Here is a 19,697-nt window from a genome sequence, read left to right on the forward strand (position 1 = left end):
TAGCCAGCCAGCAAATAGATAGCCATCCAGCAAGCCAGATATCTAATAGATAGCAAATAAATAGCAATCACGTAGATAGCTAGCTAGCATATGAGCAAAATTGATACCAACGGCAGATTAAGACAAGAAAAAAAACAACAAAAATGAAATCATATGACAGATAAAGCATTATGTACGTATTGCATTGTATTATGGACAGCCACCCTCATTTCAAGATCATATAACTCCAGACACATATTCAGGAATTAACTTTTTTTCTGATGAAAGAAGAGAGTCTAAGGTTTCTTACGCTGAATTGAATGTTTACGTTGTCCTAAAACTCAATATTCTGTGGGTCCTGGAATTCAAATGACAATGACAAAAACCCTGGCACTGGACTGGACACATTGTTGCACATCGTCTAGCAGTGAATGAGTTCCACAGAAGATCCGCAATTTCAATCTATGTGACATCACCGAGTGTGACATGATTCCATCAAGAAAGACACGAGAGCCCTGGACATACACGGTCAAGGCGGAGTGGGGTCACATGATCGCGACCCCCACTCCCCGATATCCCACAGAGGACCCAAAAATATACGGGGTGAATGTTGGCGTGGAATATAAGGAGGGAGCAGGGCGGCGGGTGGAGGGGGGGTTTCTATCCTCCGATCCACCGAGCATCCGTATCCTCAATGTCCTTATTAGTCCACGTGGGACGGAGGACCTGCCGCAAGCTCCCGAGGCTATCAGGTTGACTTCATTTCAAGACTCTGCTCGTCTATTTCGGCTCTCTTGTAAGCAGATACGCCGACCCCGCCATTCCGTCTCCTTGGCTTTTGCAATCCGCTCGTCCCATAAGCATCCTTCCGTCTGGCGTTTTTTTTTTTATCCCCCCCCCCATCCAAACTTGAGGCTGTGGCTAAAGTTAGACGAGGAAGCCCGGGGCTATATAAGCCCCCCGTAGGCGGGGGACCAACGCGGTTTCACCCTCTCCTCACTTTCTTCATCGTTCTAAACCTCCGATCTCAGCGTCTACGAGATGGTGAGTAGCTGCTCTGCTGACATGGATTCACTTTCCCTTTACATGGTGGAATTCTTGTTTTTTTTTTTGTCATTGTACATTTTGGGAAAAACAAGCGCACCCTTGCAAGGGTGTCAAAGTCATTTTTTACCGCGAACCACGTCGTAGTTATGGTTTCCTCTCGAAAACCATGAATTTAGGGAAGCCATTAGAATGTTTAATCCCCTCCACATATTACATATAGAGCTCACAACATATTAATGAATAACCAGTTTTCAAATCTGAAGTCAAGAATAATGACTGTTATTGTGGTTTACATCCAAAAATATGACATTTTGGCTCAGATTTTAGCAACCGAGTGCCCATATATGAATACAGTAAAGTCTCGTTATATCGATATTCAAGGGAGTCCGAAAAAATATCGATATAACCGGGACTATCGATATATCCGACCCTGTTTGCATGTAATTTTCTCCGTGCGTGCATAGAAATAGTATCGATATAACCGGGACTATCGATATATCCGATATCGATATAACGAGACTTTACTGTACGTACAAGGTAACTTCCCTTCCTAAACCGCATTTTCCCTGCAGCCACCCAAGAAACCCAAGAGGAGGCAGGCAGCCGGAGCCAGCGGCTCCTCCAACGTCTTCTCCATGTTTGAGCAGAGTCAAATCCAAGAGTACAAGGAGGTGAGATTCCATCGTTCACTCCACCTACTCGCTTAAAGGACAACAGACACCATTTTTTTTTGTTTCCTAACTGACATCAGAAAAACATTTTATAGCATCTAAAATACCCAAAACACGCAGGCTGATATTTTTAGTCAAATGCAAAACACCAATAAAAATTGGACACTTAAAGTGTCCCAAAACTACTTCAAAATGACCTCAGAAAGTTTCAGTTTCGGAAGGTCCCGCCCCCTTGTTCGTGACGTCACGCCAGGACGTCTTGCCTTGCTCGAGAAGCAAAACAATGGCTTCAGATTCGGAGAAGATGCTTTCTTGTCACTCATCCAGTTATGAATATGATTCAAATAGTTCTGAAGAGGAAAGCATAAATGTTTGCAATCGATTAAAGAGGTCCTTCCGTCTCATTTTAAGGCACCTGGACTCCAATGTAGCGCCCAGAAAATGGACGGTTGTCCTTTAAACTTCACTTGGAGTTGACGTAAACTCCAATCTACCAGTTGCCGTTTGACCCCCTGACACTTAACATATCGTTTGCGCTGAGATGAAACGCTCCCAGACCTTCTTCCTGTTTTGGTTACCTTTGACCTCTAGTGTCCAGCTGTCACTTAGCCTCACACAAGCCATAATTGCACCGGTCACTGTCCATAAATCGTCTTCGGAGAAGATCACCTCATAAGACTATCTTCGATCATGACGGCATCTTACGGTTAGCATGTTGGCTAAGATGCCAATCAAAGCTCTTGAGTTTCATCTGAGACGATGGATGGCACAGCTGCGCTCCCATCCCAAATTAAGCTGAAAGGAAAGTCGCCACAGGCGCCTTTAGGAATGCGACTACTGTCCTGTAAGGACTTGGTTCCAGTAAGCGGAGACTCTTATTGACAAGTATCCAAAGGGCGGCTAGCGGAGCTAAGGGGGGTTAGCTTTCCACATAAACGCAAGATAGCCCCAAAGAAATCTTCCGTGTCCTTCACGTTGTTCTCAATTTATCTCCTCGCAGGCCTTCACAATCATCGACCAGAACAGGGACGGCATCATCAGCAAAGATGATTTGAGGGACGTTCTGGCCTCTCTGGGTGAGTTTGAGGTGCTTTTTATATATTCTGTGAGATCTGTCATTGAAGTGAAAAATGACAAAAACCCTGGCACTGGATTGGACACATATTTGCACATTGTCTGGCAGTGAGTGAGTTAATTATAAAAGGGTTCCAACAGTTCAGAAATAAACAGAAATAGTCCAATTTCCATGAAGAAAGCATTCTAGGACACTGGATCCCAAAAAAGAGAATATTCTAGAACCGGGATTTATTCCCATCAAGGAACATGCGTTTCCCAAATTTCGAGGACTGACTTCGGAATTCTTTCCTCAGGCCAGCTGAACACAAAGAACGAGGAGCTGGAGGCCATGATCAAGGAGGCCAGCGGCCCCATCAACTTCACTGTCTTCCTCACCATGTTCGGCGAGAAGCTGAAGGGTAGGCTTTTTTTATAGCTATACATATAGCTAACTAGCGAGCTAGCTTGAATCACAAATCAAGGAGAAAATAAATAAACAAATACATAAATAAACAGACAAACAAACGAACAAAATAGCTAGCTAGCCAGGCAGATAGCCAGATACGGTAGCTAGCTAGATAGATACTGTAGCTAGCTAACTAGATAGATATACTGTAGCTAGCTAGATACTGTAGCTAGCTAACTAGATAGATATACTGTAGCTATCTAGCTAGCTCAAACAATCGATAGATACTGTAGCCAGACAGACAGGCGGACGGAATCAAGGGGAAAAATAAAAACAAATAAACAGACAAACAAATGAATAAAATAGCTAGCTAGCTACATAGCTAGCTAGCTAGCCAGGCAGATAGCCAGATAGATACGATAAATACGATAGATAGATAGATAGATAGATAGATAGATAGATAGATAGATAGATAGATAGATAGATAGATAGATAGATAGATAGATAGATAGATAGATAGATAGATAGATAGATAGATAGATAGATAGATAGATAGATAGATAGATAGATAGATAGATAGATAGATAGATAGATAGATAGATAGATATTAAATGACCTCATTTCCATCACAGGCGCTGACCCCGAGGACGTCATTCTGAGCGCCTTCAAAGTCCTGGACCCTGAGGGTAAAGGAAGCATCAAGAAGCAGTTGTAAGTTGTAACTTTCACCGTACATACAAAAAAAAACCCCACAACAAATCGATTGATACGACACTTTATGCCCATTTTTCTGTTTTGTAATAATGTATCTTGTGATTGATTGACTCATTTTCCACCCTCAGCCTCGAGGAGCTCCTGACCACTCAGTGCGACAGGTTCTCCAAGGAGGAGGTAAAAATCGTTTTCATGTAACTTATTCCGACTTATTTTACTTCCAATTGTTCCAATAGCATCCGGTGACGTCTTATTGCGCTCCCCTGCAGATCAAGAACATGTGGGCCGCCTTCCCCCCTGACATCGCAGGCAACGTGGACTACAAGAACATCTGCTACGTCATCACACACGGAGAAGAGAAGGATCAGTAAAAAGACAGGAAGAAAGACGACAAATCCCATCGCTTTATCCTGCCTTTCCTCTCTTTTCCTTCCTTCCTACCCTGCGTGTGTAACCGTGGGGTCAGCCCCCCGCCCCTCCCCCTTTCTCTCACCCAAGGCAGAGACTTGTGGGGGCTCACGGGATGTCTGTGTCAGCTTATGGAGGTAACAGGAGATGATTTTCAATAAAACATGACATCATGTTTTGCATATGCCAGCCATTTTCTTTCCACGCGTCCTCTCGACACCACCTCGGGGGGACCTCATTCTCATTCCGAAGAGGTTCTCCGGGGCTGAAACACAGAAAGGGGGGTAGGGGGTGAGGTACGTCCCCGAAAGAAAACACGAATGTCTTCGGCGATGTCTCCCCCCTCTCGGCTTTGAGATCGGCGTGGTCGTCAACGTCCTCTTCCTCCGTAACCTGGTCCACAACGTCCCTAACTCATCCTTGCCTATCCTCTGTACTGAATAAAAAGGGACAAACTGTGAATAAAACCTCTTTCCTTTTGTACAAGATGTCTTTGGTCAGTGGCTCTCTGTCATGGAGGCGTGGGGGCAATCTTGGGATTAGTACACATTTACTTATTTGCCATTTAAAGATTGGAGGAGTTTTCAACAATTTAGTATTAACCGATCGGACGATCTGAAAAACACTGAGGGAAACGCAGGTTTGGCGACACCAAGTGGACAAAACATGTAACTGCACGTGGCCACAGTCCAGACTATTAAATAGCATGTAATTCGTCAAACTATAGTGATCACTCGCGATTTCGCGGTTCACTGATTGCCGTTTCTGTGCATCAGGGATTATTTTTTTCAGAGTACCGTGATCCCCGCTACTTCACGGTTCACTTATCACGGTTTCTGTGCATCACAGATTTTTTTCAGGGGAAAAAAAAACATTCAAAATGAAAAATGCCAAATGACTCAGGGGTTCTGTACATAGCTGTAGCTTGATTGTTTCCCAGTGCTGACGTCCAGCAGCACGATAGCTCCTGGTTTACAGCCATGTGGATTTTGGTCTTTCGCAGGTGGTCCTGGTCCCCATTAACCACGACAAATAAGGGATTTCTGTAAAGAAACTACACAATCAACAACCGACAATGCGAGACTAATTTAATATATTACGGTTTATTACTCATCACAAATGTCATCATTATCATCAATTAAATACATCACGTCGATGTGAGGGAATGAATTCAATTAGCGAGAACATCGTCGATTAATTCACTTTCACGAGTGAAAGCGACTTGTAAACACAAAAACACACTTGTCGTGTAAATCGTTTGCATCGATTTAACGTTTTCCAGATCAGAAATGAACAAAGGACCTGACAGAAATGCACTTTTTTTAGAATTCACACCAGGTAACCAACCATTGACGTGGAGTTATAGTTTGCATAGAAACGTTCGTGTTAACGCTACGCTAACGCGTGTGTGCGCGCGATTGGGAGTGTGCTAGCATGGGAGGACCCAAAAATCCTTCACGACAATAATAACAACAAGAGGAGGACGATGCTAAAGGAGGAAGGAGTCAATGGTGGTCTGTTATCACGTGACCAAGTTCAAGTCCATAGTTACATAAGACCAAGCAGGAAGTTAAGAGCTTCGATTCCCAAAATGTTCCAGAACTCCACGTGGATAAGTGACGGCGGCGTGGAACAATCTTCCAGTCAACCAGGCATCCAATAACTCTCAAAAAAATAAAAGAAAAAAAATTAAGATCATTATATACGATATCTGATTAAATTAACCACTTTATACATAGATACATCAAAAAAGGTGAGAGGTTAATGCTACATGGGCACACTGGGCACATGACCCCCCCCCCCCCCCCCCCAAAAAAAAAAAAAAAAAAAAACAACAAAAATTTTAACCCGACAGGATTTTTTTTAAACTAAGGGAAGTGCAAAGATCATCCTTCATCGTCTTCCGATCACATTCTGACATTTTGATTTAAAAAACAAAATGCATATTTGATTTTAAGTAATACTCATTGGTCTAATCACTACCTAGGAGGACCAGGTACACACTGACATGGTAAAAATAATTATACGATGAGGAAAAAAAACCTTTAGGTCAAACAAAACTGTAAAAAAAAATAATAAAAGAAAAGGAATAATCCGTATATTTCAGGGCACAATATTAACGAAATGAAAGATTTATTTATTTTGGTCAAGATCCAGCATGTAGTTTATATTTTACAGTTTAGTGTTTTTAAAAATCTATTTGAAGAAGATCTGCACATGCACCAAGTCCTTGGGTATTACTAATAGACCTTGAGAGTTTTGAAAGGCGCTTATAAATGAAATGTATTATTATTATTTTAATAAATCTAGCTAGCTGGCTATCTAGCTAACTATCTATTAGCTAGCTAGCTAGCTTTCTATCGAATTGAGTTACTTCCCGGTTGAGTGAACGCTGGCTCTATTTTAAGGTCTGCACATGCACCAAATCCTTGGGTATTACTAATGAATCTAGATAGCCAGCTATCTAGCTAACTATCTATTAGTTAGCTAGCTAGCTTTCGATCTATTTGAGTTACTTCCGGATTGAGTGAACGCTGGCGCGTGTGGCTACCGCTGCTCACCCACAGAAAAACTGATCCCGCGACTGTAAAGTGACCGTGAAAGTTTTGAAAGGCGCTTAGAAATGAAATGTATTATTAATTATTATTATTATTATTATTACCCGCGTGTAGCGTTCCATTGTGAGCAGATGCGTTTGTATTGTTCAGTCAGTGCACTATAGCGATCTAGCTAGCTATATGGCTGGCTATCTATTAGCTAGCTATGTGTCTCGCTATCTTTAGGATAGCTATATGGCTGGCTATCTACTAGCTAGCTATGTGTCTGGCTATCTTTAGGATAGCTATATGGCTGCTATCTATTAGCTGTCTAGCTAGCTGGCTGGCCATCTAGCTATGTATCTGTTGGCTATCTATTAGCTAGCTAGATAGCTTTCGATCTATTTGAGTTACTTCCAGGTTGAGTGAATGCCGGCGCGTGTGGCCGCCGCTGCTCACCCACACAAAAACTTATCCTTTGACTGTAAAGTGACCGCGAGAGTTTGGAAAGGCGCTTGTAAATGAAATGTATCATTATTATGAATTATTATTAGCTTTGATAAGCCAGAAATGGCAACAAAAAGTTATTTACCAAATCCTTGTTAAATCATGGCTCATCTTCATTCTGAATTTCCCTCTCGAAAAATACATATTTTATTCTCAGTGTACATTATTTTTGTATGCCGTGTGTCTCGAATCCTCTTAGGTGCACGTCCAACACTGCTGTTTCATAATGACTTTACTCATTTAAGACCTTTTTTTTAAGATCGAGGTACCGAGGGCTGAACTCCAAACCAGATCAAGAAGTGCAATTTCAAAAGGTTCCACTTGTTTTTTTGACAACACAAACAGCACCACCACTTAGTTGAAATACTCTCCGTCGCCAGCAGAGGGTGACACGCACGCCGCAGTAACGCTACGCTACCAAAGGCACGCGCTACAACGTCGAATAAATAGCTTGTCGAGGCGACTATATGGTAATTACCTTCTAATTAACTCATTCACTGCCATTCCTGTCGGGAATTGAAATTATGACGTAAAGGTAAGTAATCAGTCAGGACAATAGAAGTAATCAATGTAGCCTCAGGGAATAGTCCTCTGCCCCCCCCCCCAACCTGAGAGCAGGGACCTATCATAGCAGAGTCCGGCACCGCCACGTCTGGACAGTAGGGATATATATGGGGTCGAAACTACCAGCAAAAAAATTTAGTTAGCTGACGAAGCCTCTTGGATAAGAAGCCATATGTCCGACATCTTCAAAGAATGACAGCTGAAGAAACCTTCTCATCAATGACTGTTCTTGTGGTTTACATCCAAAAATATGAAATTTTGATTAAGATTTTAGCAAGCCTCATGGAATTTCACAAGTTTAATTTGCTTTCGCGGGCCGAAAAATAATGATGTGGCGGGCCGGATTTGTCCCCAGGGCCTTGACTTTGACACCTGTGACTTAGGCAATTGTGCTACCAAGATCAGATGTGTCAAAATCTGTCATTCTGTTTTTGAAAGAAACAATTTTTTTTTAAATTTTCTTACTCAGCTTCGTCTTTTTTCTTTTCTTGCGCCGATGAAGTGGTGGAATCTCTGGCCGTTGCCGCCGCCCCGTTTTTGTCCCGGTCGGACCCCGCAACCATCAACCCTTTGTCCTTCTTCTTTCCCGCTTTCTTCTTCTCCTTCTCCAAACGCTCTTTCTCCTTCTTGAGTCTCTCCTTTTCTACCTTGTCCTTCTCCTTCTTCTCCTTCAGCCTCTTCTTCTCATCGTCGCGATCCTTCTTCTTGTCCTCTTTGCTCTTCTTCTTTTTGCGTCCGTCCTCGTCCACCCGAGGCAGCGGCGACGTGGCCTCGGCCGCCACGTGTTTGTTAGCGTCGGGATCCGGCATCAGGGGGGCGTTGTTGGCAGTAGGCGAGGGGATGGCGGGCGTGATTTGCTCCGAAACGATCCTCGGGGCGGGAGATAGAGTGTTGGGTGCACTCGGAGCGCCTCGTGGACCGTTCCCCACGAGGGGGCTTTGGACTTGATGGACCCTCGGCGCCGCCCCGGGAGGAATGGGCGGCTTCTGGCTGCCGGCGGCGGCGGCCGGGGGAGACTGCGGCCGCGCGCCGTCGTGAAACGAAGGCCCAGAGAAGGAGCTTTTCTTACCGTGCGAGTGGAACGCCGTCCTGGACTTGCGGAAGCCCGGAAGCGAGAGCAAGGACGACGATGCCCGCAGGGGTCCCGGCGGCGGGACGGAGCTGGACAAGAAGGAGAAGCTCCCGCCCGAACTGATGGCGGCAGCGCGACGCTTGTGCTCGAAAAGGGCTCGGGTGCCGTGTAAGCGCCGGCCGGGTTGGTGAGTAAGGTCCCCTCGGGACTCGCGCCATTTTCTCACCTGGACTGTGTACTCGCGCTCGATTAGCGCCTCTGTCACTTGGAGAAGGATCACCTGGATGATGAGAGAAAGAGAGATGAGCATAATAATAATAATAATAATAATAATAATAATAATAATAATAATAATAATAATAATAATAATAATAATAAAAGTAATACTATTAGTAATAGAAATAGTAATAGTAGTGGTACTAGTAGTAGTAGTGGTAGTAGTAATAGTTATATAATAATAATAATAATAATAGTAAAAGTAATACTATTAGTAATAGAAATAGTAGTGGTACTAGTAGTAGTAGTGGTAGTAGTAATAGTTATATAATAATAATAATAATAATAATAATAATAATAATAGTAAAAGTAATACTATTAGTAATAGAAATAGTAATAGTAATAGTAGTGGTACTAGTAGTAGTAGTGGTAGTAGTAATAGTTATATAATAATAATAATAATAATAATCATCATCATCATCATCATCATCATAATAGTAAAAGTAATACTATTAGTAATAGAAATAGTAGTGGTACTAGTAGTAGTAGTGGTAGTAGTAATAGTTATATAATAATAATAATAATAATAGTAAAAGTAATACTATTAGTAATAGAAATAGTAATAGTAATAGTAGTGGTACTAGTAGTAGCAGTGGTAGTAGTAATAGTTATATAATAATAATAATAATAATAGTAAAAGTAATACTATTAGTAATAGAAATAGTAATAGTAATAGTAGTGGTACTAGTAGTAGTAGTGGTAGTAGTAATAGTTATATAATAATAATAATAATAATAGTAAAAGTAATACTATTAGTAATAGAAATAGTAATAGTAATAGTAGTGGTACTAGTAGTAGCAGTGGTAGTAGTAATAGTTATATAATAATAATAATAATAATAATAATAGTAAAAGTAATACTATTAGTAATAGAAATAGTAATAGTAATAGTAGTGGTACTAGTAGTAGTAGTGGTAGTAGTAATAGTTATATAATAATAATAATAATAATAATAATAATAATAATAAATTTCATTAATAAGCGCCTTTCAAAACTCTCAAGGTCACTTTACAGTCACAGGATAAGTTTTTCGGTGGGTGAGTAGCCACGCGCGCCAGCGTTCACTCAACCCGAAAGTAACTCAAATAGATAGGAAGCTAATTAGCTCCTAATAATAATAATAATAATAATAATACATTGTATTTATAAGTGCCGTTCAAAACTCTTAAGTACATAGCTAATAGATAGCTAGTTCGCTAGCTATATAGCTAATACTTAGCTATATAGCTAGCTAGCTTTACATCGCTTGCTATATAGCTAATACCTAGCTCTATAGCTAATAGAAAGCTAGATTTACATTATACTACACATTCAACTAGCTAGCTAATAGATAGCTGCTAATAATACATTGTATTTATAAGTGCCTTTCAAAACTCTCAATTACATAGCTAATAGATAGCTAGCTAGCTAGTCATATTGCTAATAGCTAGCGAGCTTTACATTATACGACATAGCACAGTCAACTAGCTAGCTAATAGATATCTGCGAATAATAATACATTGTATTTATAAGCGCCATTCAAAACTCTCAATGACATAGCTAATAGCTAGCTAGCTAGCTAGCTAGATAGTTACATAGCTCATAACACACAAGGAATTTGTCTTTGGTAGAATAGGCTGCACTGCTATCATCATAAAAATGACCTGACAAATAAGTATGGAGGACACGAAGAAAGGCTAATCTATCGGTACCGCCTGAGTCACTGTAAAAGGTGGTGGGAAGGATGCGCAGGGTCCAGTCGGATTTTCCATTCATTATGCTAGCAGACTTTCATTCGCCAAAGTTATTCCAATTCGAGCCCAGAAAAACCCACGAGAAAAAGGAATAACAAACCTCCTGCACCAGGCTGTCCTCCCTGATGGTGTCGGGTGAGATGCCCCTAAGCCGCTCCATAGTCTCGTACATGCCTTGAACCTCGCGGAGTTTGTCCACTGAGCCCAGCATTTGCTTGAGCAGCACGAGACCCACGCGGAACACAATTTTCACCCCTGGACAAAAAGCATAACATTCCAAAAAGTTGAATGTTAACTTAATTTAATTGTTTCCCAGAAAGTGTGTGTAAGGCGAAAAGTGTGTATTCCAAACATTAATTTCCCATAGGAAACCATTAAAATGAGAATAATCCGTTTCATGCTGTTATATACTTAGTCAACATGTGTGACTCGAATACACAATTGAAGCACAGACAACCTGGGGTCAATCTGAGGTCAATAGACACAGCTTGTTAAACTGTCATCTTCATTTAGGGACAGAATTTAGGACTTGGGAAACTCCTTTATCACCGTAGTTATTTACAACTTGAAACTCCTTTATAGGAAGAGCTCATTAGCCAGGTTACAAATTTATTAGCTCATGGAAAAGACAAAATACTTTTTATTGCTTATAACTGTTGGGGCTCAGAACGATCCAGGGGTGTGGTATTCTAATCAAGAAAACTGTGTTTTACTAATGTATCACTTAAATTTGCATATACTCTCAATAAATAGCTTGGCAGAGAGCTGCAGAATTCAGACGTCTGTCATGAATGGCTGCATCTCCTGCCGGCAGTAAAAGTCAATCTTTCTGGGTACGAGTGTTTGTCCACAGTGTCCGATCGAACATCTCTGACAAAAAGTGACTTTTATTTTGTACCTTCGCAGAAGAACATGTCCCATACGCGCAGCACGCAGGCCCAAGGCAGCGTGCGTGAGAAGATGCACATGAACCACTCCGTCATATAGAGGATGGGGTCAATCTTGAACTTCTTCAGGTGTCTGTAAGCCATGGGACACGTACGACGCAGGAGCGAGAAAAAGATCTCGCCATCCAGCTGGATGGCTTCCTGAAGCCGAGAGAGAGAAAAAAGTTAGGAAAAAAAAAAAAAAAAAAAAAAAACAAAAGGTGACCGTGACGTCGTTTCCAGCGGACTCACCAGCCCGGCACTGTAGTAGCCCGGGAGGTACTTCTCGCAGATCTGCACCAGGCACCAGAAGGCTTGCTGCAGATCACAAGCACACGTGAGCATTACGGTCGACGGCCATCTTGAGACGAACCTGCGCAAGTGTGGCTCACTTACCTCGGCGGGCATATGCATGAGGAGAACGGCAGCCACGGGAGCCTGCGCCTGGCAGTATCCCTCGTCAGGCCGGTAAATGGTGTAAGCCTTCAAGATGCGGAAGAGATCTTGTTGCCTAGCGACAACAAAGCCATTTTTGGGTGCAGTATTGTCCGCTTGCATAGCAATATAATTTTATTTGTCCTTGAGAGTTTTGAAAGGTGCTTATAAATGAAATTTATTATTATTATTATTATTATTATTATTATTATTATTATTATTATTATTATCTTGTGCATTTTCTGGGTGCTACATGGGAGTCCAGATGGCTCGAACTGATACGGAAGGACTTTTTAATTGATTGCAAACATTGATGCTTTCCTCTTCAGAACTACAGTGAGACCTCAACTTACAAACACCTTAACTTACAAACTTTCCGTCTTACAAACGTCAAATTTATGAAAATTAAACCTTATAATAAGCACTATTTTCATAATACACACCCACCACGGTTTGCGGAGTGATCTTCGGCGGAAGCACGCGACCGAACAGCACCAGAGGTTAAGTTACCGAAAGTCCTTATGGAAGGTGACTCTCCTTCCATAAGCCATCAACGACCATCAAAAAGGTCAATAAAACTTTATTTTACAGCACAGTTTATTTCTTTAATTACAGTCCTCATGTAATGCGCCTCTTTCTAAACAGCAATTCCGTTTGACCTTCGACCTATAACGCCATTCCATCAAGCCATCAATGACCATCACAAATGCAAATAAAGTGACTTTATGATACAATGCGGTGTATTTCTTTCATTACAATACAATAGCACATTTATTATACATAGAATAAGGTATGTTGTGTGTAGTTTTAAGGCTTATTTAGTTGAAACGTATATTTTATGGAAACCCCGGAACGGATTATTCCCATTTTAATGGTTTCCTATGGGAATTTTTTTTTGACATACACACTTTTCGCCTTAACACACTCTGTCTGGGAACCAATGAAGTTCGTAAGTTGAGGTCTCACTGTATTTGAATCATATTCATAACTGGATGAGTAACAAGAAAGCATCTTCTCCGAATCTGAACTCTCTGAAGCCATTGTTTTGATTCTGGAGCAAGGTAGTTTGCGAAGGAGTATCATGGTGTGACGTCACGGACAAGGGGGCGTGACTTTCTGAATTGGCCCAGTTCCGAGCTCATTTTGTGGCAGTTTTGGGACGCATTAAGTCATTTTTATTCGTGTTTTGCATTTGACTAAAAATATCAGCCTGCGTGTTTTGGGTATTTTAGATCCGACAAAAGGTTTTTTTGATGTCAGTTAGGAAACAAAAAAAAATCGTGTTGGTTGTCCTTTAAATAGATGGAAATCGTTTGAGGATGCATAGATGTAAAGTTGGATTTGATCCTAACCCGTGGCCTCCACGTGCAGCAAACATCTCATGGAAGGGAAACTGCCTATGAAGATCTTTTTCAATGATGTCCAACCATTTGGCCTCTCCGGGTTCTCTTTCCAGCTCCTGTGGACAGGACAAAAACCCAATCAGTCATTTCCAAGGGTTCATAAGTGCTTACACGAGACCACAGGAAGTGAAAACAGAACACGAAGGAGTGCCTTCTCCTCCTCCCTCCGGTAACGAGATGACTCTGAGGTCTGACAGGCGGGATTAGGCGGCGTGATAAGAGGCTTAGAGCTTCCTGCGCCTCACAGACACAGAGGCCACAACTTCCTTTTGCCAGTCACTTTGACACCACTTGAATAAAACGATCTAACCATCGGGCATCGTTTTAGTTCCCCCTCAAACAGTTTTCTATAGTTAATTCTGTGCAGTGACTCAATTGAAAAATGTCGTCGTCGCGCAATGCTAACGGTGGTAGTTTCGACGCGTTGAATAACACGTGATGAGTATGCTTTTTATTATTCATAACACTGCAAAATATATAGAATAGGTTTCTTGATTTTTTTTTTTAATCCACTGTATTGTACCTCAAACTTGCCCGGGTTGGCATCCAGCAGCTCTTGGCTGTTGGACAGCAGCTGCCAGGCTTTAGAGCGCAGCGACGACGGGATCCCTTTCCGGCAGCGCATTTTCACCTGCGGAATCACAAATCAAGGGGAAAATAAATAAATAAATAAATAAATACATAAATAAATGAATAAACTGATAAACAAAAGAATAAAATAGCTAGCTAGCCTGATAGCTATCTATCCAGCCAGATAGCCAGATAGTTAGATAGATACTGTAGCTTGCTAGCTAGATAGATACTGTAGCTAGCTAACTAGATAGATAGATACTGTGGCTAGCTAGCTCGAACAATCGATAGATACTGTAGAAACATACTGTTAATAGCTAGCTAGCTACATAGATAGATAGCTAGATACTGTAGCTAGCTATCTAGCTCGAACAATCGATGGATACTGTAGATAGATACTGTAGTCAGCTAGCTACCTAGCTCGATAGATAGACACACAGACAGACACTGTAGCTAGCTATCTAGCTCAAACAATCGATAGATACTGTAGCTCACTAGCTCGATATATAGACAGACAGACATTCTAGCTAGCTATTTAGCTCGAACAATCGATGGATACTGTAGCTAGCTAGCTACCTGGACAGATAGATAGATAGATAGATAGATAGATAGATAGATAGATAGATAGATAGATAGATAGATAGATAGATAGATAGATAGATAGATAGATAGATAGATAGATAGATAGATAGATAGATAGATAGACAGATAGATAGATAGAGAGATAGATAGATAGATAGATAGATAGATAGATAGATAGATAGATAGATAGATAGATAGATAGATAGATAGATAGATAGATAGATAGATAGATAGATAGATAGATAGATAGATAGATAAGAGATAGATAGATAGATAGATAGATAGATAGATAGATAGATAGATAGATAGATAGATAGATAGATAGATAGATAGATAGATAGATAGATAGATAGATAGATAGATAGATAGATAGATAGATAGATAGATAGATAGATAAGAGATAGATAGGCATATTGTGTTAAAATTCTCATCATCCTGTTTGCTTTCGAGTGTTTACGTTGTCTTCCGTGACAACCACAAACTTTCGTACCTTCTGGAAGCGATTTTTGACCCATTTGTCCCAGTGGTTGAACATGTCCAGCCATTTCATCTCCCTCTGTCGGGCTACCTCCACTCGTACATCCCTGTCACTGTCACGATGAACAATAGAACAACGTCATACATGACATCACAGTCAATGCAAATGCCTTCACACACGGCAGTCAAGTGGATGAGCAGGGGGGAGGAGGTTGGTTGGTTGAGTGTTTCGAAGATAGAAGGTCAGTACATGTGAATGACTCACAAACGCTCAGGAATATGAGTCACAGTAAAGGCGGAGTAATGCGGAAGTTTAGAGCAGAAGGAAAGAGCAATGTGATGATACGAACAATAAATATTTTATGTTTTAACTCATTCACTGCTATTCCCTAATGTATTGGCCATTCCGGAATTGTTTCGTGTTTTGTTTTTTCATGCTTGAGTGCCGATAAAGCGCTGGTCAGACCTCTGGCCATGTTTTTTTTTCCCTTCCACGAGAGGGCAGCATTTGCCTTTTGGTCGTGTTAGCTCTTTGTTCTAGCTTCAGCTGTTGTTAGAGCGCTATATAAACCAATATGTATGTATTGCATTGTATTATGGACAGCCGCCCTCATTTCAAGCTCATATAACCCCAGACCCATATAATTCAGGAATTAACTATTTTTTTCTGATGAAAGAAGAGAGTCTAAGGTTTCTCACGCTGCATTGAATGGTTATGTAGTCCTAAAAGTCACTATTCTGTTTTCTGATCTTGGTAGCACAATTGCCTAAGTCACAGGTGTCAAAGTCAAGGCCCAGGGGCCAAATCCGACCCACCACATCCTTTTTTTCGGCCCTTGTAAATACAGCTGCCCTTATTTCAAGCTCAGATAACTCCAGAACTTCGGAATTAACTCTTTTTTTCCGTTGAAAGAAGAAAGGATACGTTTTCTAGCGCTGTATTGAATGTTTATGTCATCCCATAACTTAATATTCTGTGAGTTTTGGAATTCAAGTGAGAATGACAAAAACCCTGGCACTGGAGTGATTGGACACATTTTTGCACATGTCTGGCAGTGAATTAGTTAAATATAATGTGAAAAAATAAGGTGGATGTATTTCAAAGGCATTGTTTTAAAAACTGAAAGGAAACAAAAGGTCATACAAAACTAACCACCATTAACAGTCATCTGCAAAGGCAACAACACAGTCAAGCTCAACATCGATGACACACATGCAAAAGTGTAAAACTGGGACGCCAGCTGTACTGACCTCCCCTCGCTGAACTGGTTCCCACCCAGGAAGCCGTACTTGTCGGTGCGCCTCACCGCCAAACCGTTGATCTCAGAGTCCGAGCCCAGTGAACTGCAGTCGTCCCCGAGGCCCGACAGCGACTCCAGCGTCCCCGACATCAGACTGGCCGATTCCAGGTAGCTCAAAGTGTCGGGGGCTGAACGCTGGGAGCCTGCCGCGGGGAGGCTCGGCTCCTGGATGAGCGGCACTGTGGGGCTAAGGTGCCCCGTTCGTGGTGGTGGTGGTGGGGTGCAGGACATGGGGAGGCTAGGGCTCGGTTCTTGGATCGACGGTACCGTAGGACTGGGGTGTCCCGCCCGTGGAGGAGGGGTGCAGGGTGACTGTGTTTTGATGGGACTTTGAGGCTTGGGGGACACAGGCGGTGGAGGGCTTTTGGGGGCTTGCTGAGGTTTCTCCTCCGTAACTGGAGGTGTTGTCACCGGGGGTGTTACTACAGGAATTTCAGCCGAGATGGGGGGAGGGTTGTGGGTGACGTGCACGTTAGGGTACAGATTAGGTCCGGCGTTGAGATCAGGGGAAGGGGATGCTTGTTGCGGCGTCACATCGCCTTCAATAGTAGCATCGGGCATTGATATTTCCTCTTTCTGGGGCACCGTTACCCGATCATCACCCGCGGGGGTCTCGGCAGTTGGGAGACTCGGCGGTGGCGGCGTCGCTGGCACAGCGGGAGTGTTTTGGATCACATTCACGTCATTGCACAGGGACGATTTGGCTTCCATCGATGAGGGAGAGGTAGCTGCATGGGTGTCGATCATGGTAGGTGGCGTTGGCGATGCGGATAAGGCTGAAAGTTCCGCCATATTGCCACCAGAGGTTGCCTGTAATATTGATGGACATTTTACAACAATGAATAAATCGGGTGAATAAATAGCAACAGCGGCATGTCCGCAAATACGTGATAGGAAAAAATCATTTGAAAATTAGAAAGTATAAAATTATGTTTTATGGGGACCTGGGAACGGATTATTCTCATTTTAATGCTTTCCCATGGGGAATTAATTTTTGGGATACACACTTTTCGCCTTAGACACTCCCTCTGGGAACCAATTAAGTTCGTAAGCCAAGGTATCAATGTATGTTGGAGAAAAAGGAACTAGAACATTCATTTTAAGTGTACATACCGCGTACACTCGGCACTGGATTATTTCTAGTTCCTATAAATTATGTATCTCACAGTATAATTTATGTATCTACCTCTTTTATTGGTGTACACACATAAGTCACAATGATTTCAATCAAAAAAAAATTTGCATAGGCATACAGTATCTTTTCATTTAAATCAGATAGCAAGTTACAATATATCGAGGATAACAATGCAACAATACATGCCAAACTGCATTTCCTCTTATGCAAGCCAAGACTTTATAAATAGAAAGGATGTGATGAGTAATTCCACTTTTTAGCAGACTGCCAGTGCACTGCACAGGTCGCATGGCCAGAGTAACATCTTTTGCACGAGTGGCTCTTAAATTAAATCATGCGTGTGCAGCGTTTCAAAATAACAACACTCTAATCAACATAGCGCTGATCCGCTATTCTGCTGATCGAGCAGTTTGCAACCAACATGCTAAGCTAACAACACTTTTCATAGGACCGCCCTGGTTAGAAGTCTGGCCGCGCGGCGAGAACGAATTACGCGCGGCTAATTCGCTAACGTCCACCGAGGTCCCAGGAGGCCCAGGCTGGGTAGGGTCCAGGGCCTCGGTCACTCGGCTGGCCCTGGTCGGTCGACCCCCCCACCAACCCTTAATCAAAATCCCCAACTCACCCACGCCCGGTGTTGTCACTGCGACGCGTCCGCCCGGGTGTCCAGGGGGTGGTTGGGCGTGCGTTGGCCCGCCACAGCGACGCGTCCACAGCTAAGCTCCCCGGCGGGGAGGAAGGAAAACGGCAGAAGAGGCAACACAGCGGAGCGGCGATGAGGATGAAGACGCTCGGTGGCTGCGGATGGCGGTGGCGGTAATAGTCGTGGTTGATGTTAGCCACCTAGCCTAGCAGCTAGTTATTAGCATCTCCTCGCAGCAACACAGTCTGTGTTTGCATTGCGTGCTCGCCCGCGTTACCTCGTTGACCATTTCACTGGAGCAACGTGCTGACCGGTTGATTTTATTCCCGCAGGCTCAAAAAACGAAATAAATAACTTTGTTTAATTCAAATGAGATGAGCGGAGCGGACACATTCTCGGCCAGCCGCCCGTATATCCGACTGACAGCTCCGTACGCGCGCGCGTCCGTGCAGGCGGGGACGCGCACGCTGCGGCACCGTAGCGCCCCCATTAAATTGTTTATAAATTCACTTTTTGTTCATCATGACAAACCATGGGAAGATATATCATATGATTAAATATTTTAATTCACTGACAAACCCCAGTCGAGTGAGTGGACTGATGACGTCTTTACGTCACGTTTATATCATTCGTTGGTCTTGCCGATAGATGGCGCCAGATCTCACTTGTTTCACACAGTGGCCCGATTTGTTATATGTACGTACTACTATATTATTAGCAGTCTAGCTGACTGTAAGCTGTCTGGCTAGCTAGCTGTTTGCTATCTGGCTATATTCACTATTTATTTGCTATCCATTGGCTAGCTATTAGCTGTCTAGCTGATTGTAAGCTGGCTATCTATTAGCTATTTATTCACTATCCAATAACTGGCTAGCTAGCTAGCTAGCTAGCTTTCTATGTATTTGTTACTTTCGGGATGAGTGAACGCTGGCGTTATTATTATTATTATTATTATTATTATTATTATTATTATTATAAGGGGAAGACCTAAGTTCACAAAACTGACTCCCTGGAGAATAGTTGGCTCACGTTATTTCTGAACACATTCGGAGGAACAAGGGCGTGATTTCCATTTTCGACATCATGTCGCTACTCTTTCCACGCATCACCGAGAAGCATGTAAATGTTGTGGCAGTCTCCATGGAAAAAAAACCCACAGAACGAAACCAAAGAATGAAAACCAAAGTGAAGGTGTCCGCTCAGTCCAACAACGAGAGAGAACTCCCAAAGACAAAAATCCAAGATTGTTGAATTCC

At 42.4% G+C, this 19,697-nt stretch overlaps 2 protein-coding genes across 3 annotated transcripts; one reads left to right on the plus strand and one right to left on the minus strand.

Annotated features, from left to right (window-relative positions):
* The first annotated feature begins 876 nt into the window (after positions 1-876).
* LOC148885306 (myosin regulatory light chain 2, skeletal muscle-like) lies at positions 877-4,463 on the plus strand. The gene is made up of 7 exons (XM_089017945.1): positions 877-1,023; positions 1,599-1,697; positions 2,698-2,773; positions 3,068-3,172; positions 3,792-3,870; positions 4,002-4,050; positions 4,143-4,463. Exons 1-7 carry the CDS (start codon positions 1,021-1,023, stop codon positions 4,242-4,244), a joined length of 513 nt encoding a protein of 170 aa, XP_088874071.1. The 5' UTR covers positions 877-1,020; the 3' UTR covers positions 4,245-4,463.
* Positions 4,464-5,365: 902 nt separating this feature from the next.
* On the minus strand, positions 5,366-18,923 carry tbc1d10b (TBC1 domain family, member 10b). 2 transcript variants are annotated; one of them, XM_089017943.1, is made up of 11 exons: positions 18,424-18,922; positions 16,614-17,473; positions 15,376-15,475; positions 14,257-14,364; positions 13,683-13,789; positions 12,292-12,406; positions 12,148-12,213; positions 11,868-12,057; positions 11,070-11,224; positions 8,355-9,241; positions 5,366-5,946 (listed from the first exon to the last, which is right to left on the minus strand). In XM_089017943.1, exons 2-11 carry the CDS (start codon positions 17,453-17,455, stop codon positions 5,787-5,789), a joined length of 2,730 nt encoding a protein of 909 aa, XP_088874069.1. In that variant the 5' UTR covers positions 17,456-17,473; positions 18,424-18,922; the 3' UTR covers positions 5,366-5,786. The 2 variants fall into 2 exon arrangements, with proteins under 2 accessions (XP_088874069.1, XP_088874070.1); XM_089017944.1 differs by lacking the exon at positions 5,366-5,946 and having other exon boundaries at positions 6,106-9,241; positions 18,424-18,923.
* Between the last annotated feature and the right edge of the window lie 774 nt (positions 18,924-19,697).

Source organism: Hippocampus bargibanti, linkage group LG17, assembly GCF_051943395.1.
Source record: "Hippocampus bargibanti isolate YZ-2025 linkage group LG17, ASM5194339v1, whole genome shotgun sequence".
In the NCBI taxonomy this organism is placed as follows: Eukaryota; Metazoa; Chordata; class Actinopteri; order Syngnathiformes; family Syngnathidae; genus Hippocampus; species Hippocampus bargibanti.

Excerpts from the sequence above, each read along its gene's own strand:
- LOC148885306 (XM_089017945.1), top strand. Across the intron at positions 3,871-4,001 it reads GGAAGCATCAAGAAGCAGTT|CCTCGAGGAGCTCCTGACCA; the intron begins GTAAGTTGTAAC and ends TTCCACCCTCAG. Across the intron at positions 4,051-4,142 it reads ACAGGTTCTCCAAGGAGGAG|ATCAAGAACATGTGGGCCGC; the intron begins GTAAAAATCGTT and ends GCTCCCCTGCAG.
- tbc1d10b (XM_089017943.1), bottom strand. The coding sequence starts at position 17,455 with ATGGCGGAACTTTCAGCCTTATCCGCATCGCCAACGCCACCTACCATG. Across the intron at positions 15,476-16,613 it reads AACCAGTTCAGCGAGGGGAG|TGACAGGGATGTACGAGTGG; the intron begins GTCAGTACAGCT and ends TCATCGTGACAG. Across the intron at positions 12,058-12,147 it reads GCTACTACAGTGCCGGGCTG|GAAGCCATCCAGCTGGATGG; the intron begins GTGAGTCCGCTG and ends TCTCGGCTTCAG.